At 47.2% G+C, this 14,868-nt stretch overlaps 1 protein-coding gene and 1 pseudogene across 1 annotated transcript; both read left to right on the top strand.

The window, feature by feature from the left end:
* The first annotated feature begins 806 nt into the window (after nucleotides 1-806).
* LOC144257518 (E3 ubiquitin-protein ligase RNF167-like) lies at nucleotides 807-1,895 on the top strand. Its single transcript, XM_077805489.1, has one exon. The coding sequence runs from the start codon at nucleotides 807-809 to the stop codon at nucleotides 1,893-1,895; it is 1,089 nt and encodes a 362-aa protein (XP_077661615.1).
* An 11,375-nt stretch (nucleotides 1,896-13,270) lies between these two features.
* LOC144257495 (E3 ubiquitin-protein ligase RNF167 pseudogene) lies at nucleotides 13,271-14,299 on the top strand (annotated as a pseudogene).
* Nucleotides 14,300-14,868: the final 569 nt, after the last annotated feature.

The following is a 14,868-nucleotide window of genomic DNA, read 5'->3' as shown; positions in this document are numbered from 1 at the left end:
GCCTTGTAGCTCTAGGTGCTTTGATGTCCACTAGAGGATCACACTCGTAGAAAGAAAAAGGTGGGGCTTTTTGTTTTTAAAGCAGAAAGCAAATTCAGTCAACCAACCTGGGCTGATATCTCCCCTCCCGCATGGGAGAGGATGATCCTAACAGATCATTCCTATTGTGCAGTGTTCTCCAGGCATCACGTCCATACCCAAGGTGAAGAATTTCCGTTTGCAGTGGGAGGACTGTCAAGAGAAAGGGCATTTATCCCTCAGAAGGATGTGAGCAACTCCCCTTGAGTGCAGCAGGAAATACTGATAACTTACCAGAGGTTGGACTGGGACAGAACTGGGTCCAAGAAAGATGGAAGAGTGGTGGCCAGGAGAGAACTAGGAAAGAGAGGAGGAGAGAAGGGTGCAAGGCAGATTGGCAGTGATGTTACAGAGACCGAGTCCTGGGGAAGTGCAGCAGTCACTGGGTGATGTCACAAAGCCCTGGGGAGGTGGGGAGGAAAGGTTGCCTAGCAGCTGGAGACAAGGAGCAAGAGAGAAAGAGAGAGAGAGGGTGGAGCCCAGGGAACGAGCACACCAGCATGGTGAACTAAAGGAAGCCTTTTGCAGAAGCTTCCAGGGAAGAGGTGGGGTATAGTTATCATCCTGCTGCTGCTTCTGTCTTCTGCAAAGACTCCAGGAACGTTATGTTGATACCACTCAGACAGGCTGATAAGTGTGTGTTTGCCTCCTAAGATCCTTCACGGTTACGCCTTTCCTCATTGCCCAGCCCGGGCACTTGCACAGAGAGATACCCATCAGCGTTCAGCATGAGGCCCCCGCTCCCTCTCCCTCTCCCTCTCCGTGTGGTCGCCGCGCTCCTGCTCGTGGACGTTGCCGTCGTGGAGGCCTTCGGACGTGTGGTTTACGACCACGGCTCCACCTGCGTAGGTTACAATGCACTGCCTGCTTGCTTTGGACCACCCCTCCCAAGTGAAGGGCTGATGGGGTACTTGATTGAGGCCATGCCTGCAAACGCCTGTGATCCTATAGAAGGCCCGCCGGGATCCTCCAACTCCTCTGAGGCTTTCATCGCACTCATCCGTCGGTCTGACTGCCCCTTTGGTGTCAAGGTCCTTCACGCACAGCAAGCCGGGTACCAAGCCGCTGTCGTGCACAATGTGAATACAGAGCATCTGGTGAACATGGTAACTGACGACAAAGAAATCAGGCAGCAGATTGCGATCCAGTCTGTCTTCACAGGGGAATCAGCCTACAGGCATCTGAGAAGGGCTTCACGTTATGAAAAAGGTGCTTATGTCACCCTGGTGGCACCCAAAGATCCTCACAACTCTTGCCAGGATGCTGCTACGCCCTCCATGTGGGCTACTGCTAAGCAGCACTGGCCACGCATGTTTAAATATTCCGCATACCACGTCATTCTTTATGTCCTCCAGGAGTTTGGGTTCATGATCAACGTGATCATTTGCACCATCCCGCTTGTGGTCTGCGCGCGATGGTGCACGAAGGGCCGGAAGATAACCCTGTGCACCTTCAAAAGGGGAGACCGGTATGAGACGTGTGTGATCTGCATGGCTGAGTACGAAGAAGGAGACCAGCTGAAGATCCTCCCTTGTTCTCATGCCTATCACTGCACGTGTATCGACACCTGGCTTCACACCCAGCCCAGGAATAAAACCTGCCCCTTTTGCAAGCGGCAGGTGACAGCTGAAGCTCAGGATGTCAGTCTGCACGGAGGGAGGAACCCACAGGAGCAAGCGGCAGCAGAGGAGGACCATGCAGAGGATGGGGAAGACGAAGATGGTCATGACGACGAGTATATTGAGGGAGAGGAAGAAGACGACCAAAGTGCGGACACTGAGGAAGGGTCTGATGAGCTGGAGAATGACCCTCATTGAGTAATAGACTCAAACCAATATCAGCCCAAGCCACACGGCCCCCAGCTTTTGCCCATCACTAGCTCCAGTCTGTCTACTGAGAAGCATTTAGCTCAGTTCTGTTTTGGCTCCTTTCTCTCACTCCCCACAATAAAAGGCATAAAATGTCTGCTGCAAATGTAACTCTCCTTAGGCTGGGGGAAATTAAATGCATTTGATACCATTGAGTTCCTGGGAATTTCTGGTCCCCATCCACTCACATTTCCTATTGCTTTTGTCTAGCTGGAATAGACATACACAAATACATGCAGTGAATCTTAGTTTAAGGAATTGCATTGTGGCATTGCATAGAGGCCCCACCTGAGCTTGGAGTCCCATTTGCGGGATGCTGTGTAGACATAGCGAGCCACTGCCTGTCATGACAAGCTCCAACCTAAAGAGAACAACAGGGAAACAGAACCTGACTGTTGGCTGAAGTGACTGATGCAGATCAGTTGGAGAACTGGGATTAGAATGTAGCTCTCCTAGCTTCCAGGCCAGCGTTCTGTCCCCTGACCCACGCTGCCTCACCTGAGCTACCCTTTGGCAGCAACTCAAGAGCCCAGTAACAATTCCTTGCAGAGTACAGGTTATTCTGTAGCGACAGGTGCAGCCGAACTGTACAGGGGTACTCTGAGGATACTTTAAAATGGTCCCTTAAGACAGGGGGTGGTGACGACTGGAGGTGAAAATCATTCAAGTAGGATTTACTCCATGCAGGTGGGCAGAGAGAAAAGATACAAAACATTTCCAAGGGCTGCATAATCGGCTGCATTTTGAAGGCTGGCTGATCACTCTATGCACTCAGCAGAGGCAGACATGACAGGTACATGTAAGCTCCTGCTCTCCAGGGTTTTTCAGGTCATTTTCCAAGCATTTCTAAACACCGTTAGAAGGGCAGGATTTATGTACTAACATGCCCCAAATCAGATATTCTTCTCCTCTCTCTCTTGGTTACAGGAAGAGCAATTTGTTCATTTTGGAGACCCTCTGAGTGCATCTCCTGTTCAGTTTGAAAAAGCCGCAGACCAGCAAAGGATTCAGTCCACAGTCAATTAATACCCTATGACCAGCTACGCTAGCCGGTCATGTAGAGACACTCTCCTGATCATCATCAGCCCCCAATCTCACACTAAAAAATAAAGCATAGAAACTCTTTATGCATTAACACCCTTCATGCAAAAGAGTCTGGCCTGACATACCAGGACTGAGAGATCAACAGGTACTGTTACACCAGTACCAGAGCCAAGGGCTCTTCACTGGGTGTGAATATCCCTCTACCAGTCGTCAGCATTCAGGTCATTGGGCTGTTGAGAGATCTCAACCATCAGGGTCACATGGAGGAATGAAGGTCTATGGCCTTTTCCAAAGAGGCTAGTGACTTTGGGTGTTTATTTTGAGACAACTAAAAGGGCTTGATTTTCAGAAAACGCAGTCGGAAAATTAAGCCCATGTCTCAAGTTTGGCACTCACAATCACTAAGGACTTTGTAAGATTTTGGCAGGGGTTCAAAGCTAGTCAGAGCCTAGTCCCTGTAGCACTGTATAGATGAGAGCCAACATCCTGAATTGCACCCAAAAGTAAACAGCGAGCTAGTGCGACCTACAGAGCACAGGTGCGCTGTCATGTGGAAAGCAGGAAAATATCCTGCTGTATTCTACATTGTTTGACGCTTCAGGGTATCGCAAGGTATGACACATTGCAGTAATCCAGCTGAGTAACGCATGGATAAATGCAGTGAGGTGTTTAGCTGAGTGGAAAAGTCATAACTAGAGCTGAACAAAATTTGGAATTTCCATCCCACCGAAAATTCCCACTTTTGTTTTCATCCCAAATAGGATGAAATGTTGAAATGCTGAATTTTTTCATGGAATGGAAATTCTGAAAAATTTCAATTTGGAAAACGCTGAAAGGTTTCGTTTCAACATTTTCGTTTGAAGGGAAATATTCTGACATTCCTGAAACGGAAATGTTTTATTTCGGGATATTGAACTGGCCCAAAATGCTTCAAGAGAAGCAAGATCTGGACACAAAAGGAAGAGATGGGTTCTCCACTCTGCTTACCATTATCAAAGACTATCACACTGTAAATCTAAAGCGTCTGCCACAGATGCCTTGGCCTCCTGCACTGTAGCTGTCTGATCTGCCACCCTCCATCAAATATGAATAACTGTCTGCAGAGCCAGGTTGGCTTATTGCTGGGATGGGACATGCTCCTATTTGCCACATGTTGATTATTAGTAACTTCTTTAGAGATTGCTTTATCCAAGTTACAACCAGTATGTAGGATAAATTGTAGAGAGAATGCACCAGAGAAAAATATGGAGAAGCTAGAGCCTCAGTTTGAGTAAATCGGTGAAACTCCATTGTCTGTCTTCAGATTTACCCTGGTTTAGGATCTGGCCAGCGTGACAGTGAAACCAAGTTCAATTAATGTTCTGGTTTAATCATCGGTTAGGAGCGAAGTTGGGGAGAGCATGGTTAGAGGAGGGGCTGGAAAAGGAGGGGCAAGGCTTATGTGGAGAGTACAGAGAGGCAGGCAGCTATATTACAGCATCTTCTGGACGTGCTCTCTCCTCTTTTCCTTGAAATCCATGCAATCTGCTGGCTTGGTATAATTGCTGTTAATTTAAATGTCAGCAAGCCACACAGGGGAGTCAGCAATTTTAAGAGAGAGCAGAGCAATTACCAGGAAGGAGTCCCCATTTCACCACTTGAACTGAGAACTGAAGTAGAGGCAAGCAAGAGACCATTTTTACCTCTACATTTAACTGACTTCTAACACCTTCCATACCAAAAAGGCCACAACAACCTGAAAATATCTGAAACAAGGGGCCAGCGTAGAAGCAGAATGACAGAGGTGTTCTGGAGCCAACCAGAAACAATAGCGAGGGATCCTGTAATCAGCGGGGAGACAGGAAAGATCCCATCAGAAAGCTGGTCCTGAGTTTTTCATCAAAACGGGTATTTTTGTTTTATTTTTGGAAAATGTCAATTGGTTGAAACTGAAACTTTGCATGGGAAATGGGTGGTTTTGACAAATTTTTCTACTGGATAAAATTTTGAGGATTTTTTTTTGTCAACTCCTGAAATGAAAATTTCCAGTTTTCTGGTTCAAAATGATGCTTTGTTTTGAAAACAAAGCCAATTATGATAAAAAAAATGTTTTTAAAATGATCAACATTGAAACAAAATGTTGCGACCTACCCAAACCACTTCTTTTTCAGACTTTTGGTTTGAGAAAAACGTCAATATTTTGACATTTTGTCCTGATCTGAGACAGGAACATTTATCAAAATCTCAAAAACTTTTTGTGGGATAGGAAAACCGTTTCCCTCCCAGCTGCAGCTCCAATGAGAAGCAGAGCTAAAGAGGAATCCTGTTGGAAATATTCCCAGGCAGAAAGAGATTGGAAGGCGATCAGTTCCAAAAGATCCAGTCAGAGACAAATAGAATCTTGCTAAGTGAGATATAGATGGGATCCAGTCAGAAGGCTCTACAATATTTTCAACTGCCTGTCAAAGAGCCCTGTTGCCCCCTTCGGCATATTCCCTGCTCCCATAAACCAAGCTTCACCGCGCATATTCTATTAAGCAATAACCAGATTCAAGCACAGAACCAAAGAATGATTTATAGATCTCATTGGTGAGAGCTTTATTTTTGTCATTTTTCTCATGCATTTTATTGAAGGGCTTATGCGCGTGTGTGCGTGCAGTTTCTTATATTGCTAGGAGTTTTACCAGACCCACAGAAGAAAATGCTGATGACCTGACCCAGTGCAGAGAACTATCGCACTTAGACAACCAGAAAGCGTCAGCACTATAGATCACAGGGAGCAATTCAGGCTACATACAGGGTAATCAGCCACCTAAATGCAACCTTTCAGTAAGGATGAAACTCATCCCTGTGCAAAGAGCCAACACTAAGAAAGGAACTACTCTCAGGGTTTAAGTGGGACATAAGTGATGGATAGGTCTTGTGATGGCTGATGCACAGGAGTGAATTTCAGCCTTGAAGACTGACATATAATATCTACTATAGTTAAAGGGGATTTGCCACATGCCCCACCGGCAGAACTCTAGTGACTTCAGTGGAATTACACCAGCCGAGAATTTTGCCTTGCATCCCTAATAACCCACTGGGGGAGGAGGGATGGGGAAGGAGAGAATCAACTTGGGCCGCAGAACCAGCGACTCCTACTCTTCACCAAGGCTGTATGGAGCTTGGAGTCCCTCCTGCAATATGGGGATTTTGCCTACATGCCCATCCATCATCGTGCAGGGTGGGTTTTAGCTCCTAGAGTCCAATCCTGCGCCCGATGACTTCAATAAGAATAGGACCAATGTGATTTCTTCCATGGAAGCAACTGCAAACAGGATGCAATCCATCTCCGCTGGTGATTGGATCCTTCTGGTTGGATCCTTTCTTCACCCTTCCTGCTCACTGATTATTAGACATGGTCAGAAAACAGAATTTCCATCCCAGGGAACTTTGTAAGATGTCAACCTTTTTTTTTTTTTTTTGGTCCTGAATCGAGATGGAAAGCCAAAAATTTTGACTTTTTTGGCAAAACAAAATTCCAAAAATAATTTAGGATAGGGTTAATTAAAACATTTAATTTAGCTAAATTTGAAACATTTCATTTTGATTTCAACCCTTTATTTATTTATAAATGAAACAGAGACAATTTCAAAGCAAAAAAAAATCAAAATTTTTGTTCTGAAAACTTCAAAAAACAAGACAGTTTGACACTTTTGAAGCTTTTTTCCATTTTTTCCTAAATGAAATTTTGTCAAAATCAATACAGTTTCTCAAAAAAAAAGAACAAAAAAAACAAACAGTTTTGTCGAAATGGCATTTTCCAACTAGCTCTATTGGTTATAAGTCCACATGAATGGAGAGAGGTGAAAGTAAAAGGAAAGACCTTGGAAACTGGAGCAGAATTTAACTACTTGGGGAATGATGCTCGATCAAGCCTCAGTGCCCCTCCCTACTCTCCATTTCATTCTCAGTGGCCTCTCTAGAGATTCTCTCTCTTCCTCGTGACTGGTATGGATTCTCCAAGCATCACCAATTTGAGTCACAATTAAGTCCTATGTGACCTCCCTTCATACAAGCTTACACCTGCATAGACAGATTGGGAAGGCAACCCTCAGCCCTGCGTACTTTGTACGAACAAAAGAGGTTCAACCTGGGGTCAGTGCGAACCAATCCAGCTTTACCTTCTGGATGCAGTCACCAATTCCCTTTGTCATGACTGGGTTTGGGGCCAGGGATTGCTAGCATTGACAACTCTGATTTCATTGTACTGAGCAGGGCTTCTTTATTGGGAGTGCAAGGGCAAGAGAAAGGGAGACTTAGACAGATAATTTCATGAACAAAACCCCTGGTTGTCACCCATACACTTTGTATGTATGAAAACATACAACTTGTGTTTCCCCTGTTCTCCCTAAGGCTTATCTCCTGCTCCATCTCTCTTTGCCCTCAACAAGACCCCATTTCTTTTTCTTTTTTCCCTTCTCCTCCAACTCTGTTCCTGAATTTCCAGAGCCCATTCTTCCACTGTTGAAATTTGTACTGAGTCAATCCACACCCCTTTCTCCTTTCCTCTCTTTCTCTGCCTCCAAATCCCCCTCTTTCTGACCCACTCCTCTGCCTTTTTACATCCGCACCACTTCTCTCTCTCTGCTCTCAGAGAAGTTTTTATGCATTGTCACAAATCAAGGTGTCTTTGCACTCATTAATGTGTGGTACAGCTAAGCCGTGGATATAGTTCTCTGGGGTAATCTGTAAAGTACAAGTTGTTATTACTCACTACAGTAGAACAACCAACACAGTTTCTGTAATGCAGTAAGATGGATTGAAGCTGCTTAAGAACACAGGGAAATGGAATCAGTGCTTTGGAAAAAAAAATAGTTTGGCTCACAAAATCAACTTCTCATAGCTCTTGTGTGGTCCTAGATGTCACACTCTGATGTGCTCCAGTGCATTTGCTCATAGCTGGCAGCAGTGTTAGTCCTGCTGCATGATCCAAAGTCCACTCTATGGGCCAAGTCCTGCTTTCATTTATATGGGTGTAAATCCAGAGTCACTCCACTGAACTCCAGGGCCTGTCCATAAATTAAGTAACACATGTTTGGGTCATTTTCAAGACCCACTCACCCCTTGCCACACTTTGTAACACTGAAAAAAACATGGAAAATTAAGGTCCCTGATGCGCTTTGTCGTTTATGGACAGCCAAAGTTATTTTGGGTTTATGCCAGTGTAACTTGGAGCAGAATTTGGCTATACAATTGCAGCTATAAATCCTATTGACCACTTTTCTCCACCATCTCTGGATAGGACCTTCCTCTTACTTCGTGTCCTACCTTTGCACTTTGCCTGCTGTTCAGTACTTTAGAGCCACATACGTATTCGGAAAGCCAACATCCAAGTATTCCAGTTCTATTTGCAATGGTGAGCTGAGCCAATAGCAAATCTAACTAGCTTCAAACTATTTATTCTCAACCAGTTAACTACAAGGACTGATTTTACACCCACTGTAAAAGATGAAGATTAGTTACTAAGCCACCTCCTCCCATCCCATCTCCCGGGCTAGCCCTGAGCACGTCTCAAATCTTTTTTCATGCATTTATCCTCACAGCACCTTGTGAGGTAGCTTTCTATTCCTGGCTCCTGCTCCTCCCTTACCCTGCTGCACAATCCCAAGCAAGTCGCGTGCCTCTGTTTCCCCTCCTACTTTTACCTATTTAGATTGCAAACTTTTCAGGGTAGGGACTGTTTCTCTTGTATGTACAGCACCTGTTGGGATGGTGCCGTACTGAATGAATGGTGTGAGCACAACTTGACACGACTTAAACATGGCTGAAGAACTGCAGAGGATCCTGGGAGCAGGCTCCCTTTAAGCAGAAGCAGATGTGATAAAGGACAGACAAATCCTGCGTGTGCGATTGATAATGAACCTATTGGTTGGCAAATATGGGCCTGTGCAAAAGTAAATATCACATGCACACAGTTCCAGCATGGAGCACAGGCCGACCTGGTTATAGTGACCCTACAGCAAGGACACCATGAAGAGAGCCAGAGTGAATGATTGATGAGTGAGTAAACATGGAGTGGTCTTTGTTCGGTACCCCCCATCCCACACACACACAGCCCCTTCTAAAATACTAATCAGACAAAAGTAATAACCACACGTTCACTGGGCATGCTTTTGAGACATGTGACTCCTCTGAGGAAAAAGAGTGTAAGAATCAAGCAAAGTAAATTACTATCAGAGAGAGAGCGGGGATTCCTTAATTGACGCTTGAAGAAGCTGCTAGACAGAGTAGCCAAAACTCTGCTCTGTGGGCTCGAGCAGGACTGTGACCAGAGGGGTTTCCAGGCAGCCAAGGCGTGGCCTCAAGGGAATCCAAGACAGACCAGAGAACTGCGGAGACCAGACCTCGAGAGAAGAAGTCATCCATATAATTGGTAACCACCTTCTCTGTTTGCCAAGCAGGAACTGTGTGAGGCTAGCACAGGGCCTGCTTGTGTATGTTTGTGAAAGAGAGGCTCGCTAAGAGGAATGTATAGCTCTTAATGTATAGTTCTTAAATGTCCAACATAGGAGTTATGTGTTTAATGTAAAAATTGATTCTTCTTAATGTAACCCTTTACCGCTTGTTTCTCGAATTCCTTCTCGAATGAACTGCAGTGTGTGCAAGTTAATTACTGTGGACCTTTTTCACTGGTATGACAGTAATCTGCCCCATTGGGAGCCATTAAAGATCCGCTTCAGAGGTAGTAGCCCCCTGGTGCCAAAAGCCCCAAGCACAATGGGCCCTGATCTTGGCTGGGGCCCTGTAGGTGCTACTGTGATAAAAATAACTACTAGTCACAAGTCATCCCCTATGATTTGTCTTGGAACTGGGTACGTGGCATAGATGGAAACAATAATAAGAAATGCAGCCCTTCCAAGCCCACAGGTGGAGCAGGGAATTACCTCTACACTACAAAATGAGCCGGGATCTGCATTCCTGAGTGGGTGGGGAAGACCCAACAGATTCCCCCTCTTCCCTCTTCAGGGGATTCCCATTAAAAATGCCTCAAGCCCTGCCGAAGAATGGGAACTTGTAATGAGAGACTTGCAAACAGGATGGGAGGGAAAAATATGCTGTAAGGGCTGGGGTGGACGTGAGAAAGAGAGAGAGAGACTGGACAAGGCAGTGAAGCAGTGATGTAACCCAGGCCGGGCGAGAAGTCTATTCTACAGCACTAAGCCACAACAGGTACATGTCGTGCTGCAATATGACCCATGCCACGGTTATGGTGCAGAGGACAAGGCCAAAGGGTCTGCCGAGAGCCAGCCCTAACCAGGGAAGAAAAGCTACCATTCATCCAAGCCATTTCTGGCAGAGCTTCAGTGGTTGTATTTCTGGCTGTATCTGGTATTTGTGGTTGTATCACTGGCTGTATTTCAAGGAATCCCTGTTGAGGTTACAGGGACAAACCATCCCAATGAGTCGAAAGAATAGTAAATATGGCAGGCGACCAGCTTGGCTTAACGGTGAAATCCTAGCGGATCTTAAACATAAAAAAGAAGCTTACAAGAAGTGGAAGCTTGGACATATGACCAGGGAAGAGTATAAAAATATTGCTCGGGCATGTAGGAATGAAATCAGGAGGGCCAAATCGCACCTGGAGCTGCAGCTAGCGAGAGATGTCAAGAGTAACAAGAAGGGTTTCTTCAGGTATGTTGGCAACAAGAAGAAAGCCAAGGAAAGTGTGGGCCCCTTACTGAATGAGGGAGGCAACCTAGTGACAGAGGATGTGGAAAAAGCTAATGTACTCAATGCTTTTTTTGCCTCTGTTTTCACTAACAAGGTCAGCTCCCAGACTGCTACGCTGGGCATCACAAAATGGGGAAGAGATGGCCAGCCCTCTGTGGAGATAGAGGTGGTTAGGAACTATTTAGAAAAGCTGGACGTGCACAAGTCCATGGGGCCGGACGAGTTGCATCCGAGAGTGCTGAAGGAATTGGCGGCTGTGATTGCAGAGCCATTGGCCATTATCTTTGAAAACTCGTGGCGAACCGGGGAAGTCCCGGATGACTGGAAAAAGGCTAATGTAGTGCCAATCTTTAAAAAAGGGAAGAAGGAGGATCCTGGGAACTACAGGCCAGTCAGCCTCACCTCAGTCCCTGGAAAAATCATGGAGCAGGTCCTCAAAGAATCAATCTTGAAGTACTTGCATGAGAGGAAAGTGATCAGGAAGAGCCAGCATGGATTCACCAAGGGAAGGTCATGCCTGACTAATCTAATCGCCTTTTATCATGAGATTACTGGTTTTGTGGATGAAGGGAAAGCAGTGGATGTATTGTTTCTTGACTTTAGCAAAGCTTTTGACACGGTCTCCCACAGTATTCTTGTCAGCAAGTTAAGGAAGTATGGGCTGGATGAATGCACTATAGGGTGGGTAGAAAGCTGGCTAGATTGTCGGGCTCAACGGGTAGTGATCAATGGCTCCATGTCTAGTTGGCAGCCGGTGTCAAGTGGAGTGCCCCAGGGGTCGGTCCTGGGGCCGGTTTTGTTCAATATCTTCATAAATGATCTGGAGGATGGTGTGGATTGCACTCTCAGCAAATTTGCGGACGATACTAAACTGGGAGGAGTGGTAGATACGCTGGAGGGGAGGGATAGGATACAGAAGGACCTAGACAAATTGGAGGATTGGGCCAAAAGAAATCTGATGAGGTTCAATAAGGATAAGTGCAGGGTCCTGCACTTAGGACGGAAGAATCCAATGCACCGCTACAGACTAGGGACCGAATGGCTAGGCAGCAGTTCTGCGGAAAAGGACCTAGGGGTGACAGTGGACGAGAAGCTGGATGTGAGTCAGCAGTGTGCCCTTGTTGCCAAGAAGGCCAATGGCATTTTGGGATGTATAAGTAGGGGCATAGCGAGCAGATCGAGGGACGTGATCGTCCCCCTCTATTCGACATTGGTGAGGCCTCATCTGGAGTACTGTGTCCAGTTTTGGGCCCCACACTACAAGAAGGATGTGGATAAATTGGAGAGAGTCCAGCGAAGGGCAACAAAAATGATTAGGGGTCTAGAACACATGACTTATGAGGAGAGGCTGAGGGAGCTGGGATTGTTTAGCCTGCAGAAGAGAAGAATGAGGGGGGATTTGATAGCTGCTTTCAACTACCTGAAAGGGGGTTCCAAAGAGGATGGCTCTAGACTGTTCTCAATGGTAGCAGATGACAGAACGAGGAGTAATGGCCTCAAGTTGCAGTGGGGGGGGTTTAGATTGGATATTAGGAAAAACTTTTTCACTAAGAGGGTGGTGAAACACTGGAATGCGTTGCCTAGGGAGGTGGTGGAATCTCCTTCCTTGGAAGTTTTTAAGGTCAGGCTTGACAAAGCCCTGGCTGGGATGATTTAACTGGGAATTGGTCCTGCTTCGAGCAGGGGGTTGGACTAGATGACCTTCAGGGGTCCCTTCCAACCCTGATATTCTATGATTCTATGATTCTATGGTGGGTTTGATCATTTATATGCCTCTCCTCAGGAAGAGACTGGAAACCAGACAAGTGTGTTGGGGCGGGGGCGGAGGGAGAGAGAGGGGGAACCAGGGGCAGATAGGGAGCAGAGGACTCAGGAAAGAGCCAGAGAGGTGACAGGTGGACCAAAGGAAAAAGTGGACCAAAGGAAAAGCCAGGTAAGGGGCAGACCCTAAATAAGAGACAGTGCAGGAGAGAGGGCCACGGGGTGAGCCATGGAGAGAGACGTGGAGGAGACATGGAAACAAAGGTGGGGTAGAACCAAGAACGGGAAAGAGGAAGTTACTGGGGAAGAGAGGGAAGCTCGAGAGGGGAGGAGAACAGAGGGAGGCAGAGAATGGAAGGATCAGGGAGGCAAGAGGGGATAGCAGACACAGAGGGCAAAGGTGGAGGCGACTCCAGCCTGCCCAGGAGAAGAGTCACCAGGGAGAGAGAAAGGAGAAATGTCCGCAGCTGCAGGACAGCTGGGCAGTGAGGTCATAAGGACCTGGGGAGAAGGTTCTGGAAGGTTGCTTGGCAGCTGGAAGCAGAAGCTAAGAATCAGTTGGGAGCAAACAGACCAGCTTGACAAGCAAAGGAAGCTGCAACCAGAAGCTTGAAGGCTTGGGTATAACCCAACACCCACTACATCTTGTCGAGTCCTGCTGCTATCACTGCCCGGCGGGAAGGGTCCAATCTGTTCTGACACATGGAAGATCCAGTAGTCACCTTCAGTCCACTGTTCCCCATAAAGGCCTCTGAAGCCAGAGATTCCTCTTAGACAAGACCCAAGCCAGCACTGGTACAGAGAGTTCTCCACTAGCAACCAGCATGCGGCCACTGCTCCCATCTCCTTTCCATATGGCCACTGTAGTCCTGCTCTTCCTGGTGGCCAATGGCAAAGCCTTTATCCGTGCAATTTACAACCGTAACTCCACCAGCCAAGATTTCAGTGCTCTCCCTGCACTCTTTGGGCCTCCACTCCCCAGCAAGGGACTGACAGGTTATCTGATCGAGGCGATGCCTGCCAACGCCTGTCACCCTATCGAAAGCCCGCCAGCGCCCCGCAACTCCTCCATGGCCTTCATCGTGCTCATCCGCCGCTACGACTGCACTTTTGGTGCCAAGGTCCGACATGCTCAGCAAGCCGGGTACCGAGCTGCCATCGTGCACAACGTGAACTCACAAGCCCTTGTGGATATGGCAATTGGCATGGAAGAGATTGGGCAGCGGATCGAGATACCTTCTGTCTTCACTGGGGAAGCAACCTCCAAGCTCTTGAGAAAGGTTTGCCGCTCTGAGGAAGGAGCTCACGTCATCCTTGTCCCTGAATACTATCACTTCGCCTGGGAGGAGGATGCCGGGAACGCCTGCCCGCGTGCTTGCAGGTGCCGGCTGCAGCTGCTGGGACACTGCTCCCATGTCCCGATTCTTCCAGTCTGCAGGGCAATTAGCATCCTGGTGGCCGCAGTGACAGGCATCCTGCTCATTGTGAAATACATAATGGGGTACCACATCTGGAGGAAGAGGAGGAACCCACGAAGAGAGGAGCAGGGGAAGAAGTCCCCCACCAACACGTTTAACAGAGGCACCAAGTACACAGAATGTGCCATCTGCCTGGAGACATATGAAAAGGGAGACATGCTGAAGATCCTGTCTTGCTCCCATGCCTATCACAGCAAATGCATAGACCAATGGCTCTTAACCCAGACCTGGAATAAGACCTGCCCTCTCTGCATGCAGAGGGTGACTGTGGCAGCAGAAAGTCCTGACTTGTACATAGAGGGATGTATAGAGGAGGAGGGGGATGAGGGCAGCCAGGAGGAGGAGGAAGATGGACACAACAGGGAGCGGCAGTAATGGACGGCCAAACCAAAATCTGACTAACATAGTTCAGCCAAACGCAGACTCCCCCATACTCTCAGCTTCCCCTTCCATCCTCCCTCTCCACTCTAGCTCTGGCCAAATTTTATTGGGAATCATTTTAGCTCAGCATGGACCCAGAAAGACATGGGAAGGGAAGAGCAGCGGAGGCAGACGGCGATGAGCAGTGGAACACCGAATGCACTTCCTTTGCTCTGCTTATCTTGGGCAGCAGGTTGAATCCAAGCTGGTTTTAGGAAGGTGAAACTCTGCTGAAGTCAACTGGAGTCACACCAGGTCTGGCTACCAGAACATCCAACAGTGGCCTGCAATATCAGCTGTCAAACGATGAGGAAGAGTGGCTTGAAGCCACCTCCAGATCCTCTGCTTTTCCTCAAGTTCTCCCTAACAACCGTCTTCCCGCACATGCCTCACACTCTGCAGGTTGTTTATTTCACACAGATTTTTCTGGGTAATTTCTAGCACCAGTTTGGGTTTGGTTAAATGAGATCAGCTGGCAAGATGTAAAAACTTGTTAGATTGGGTGAAAATAAAATGCATCAGAA

The sequence above is a fragment of the Eretmochelys imbricata genome, chromosome 25 (genome assembly GCF_965152235.1).
Source record: "Eretmochelys imbricata isolate rEreImb1 chromosome 25, rEreImb1.hap1, whole genome shotgun sequence".
In the NCBI taxonomy this organism is placed as follows: domain Eukaryota; kingdom Metazoa; phylum Chordata; order Testudines; family Cheloniidae; genus Eretmochelys; species Eretmochelys imbricata.
This window is presented reverse-complemented; position numbering and strand designations above follow the sequence as displayed.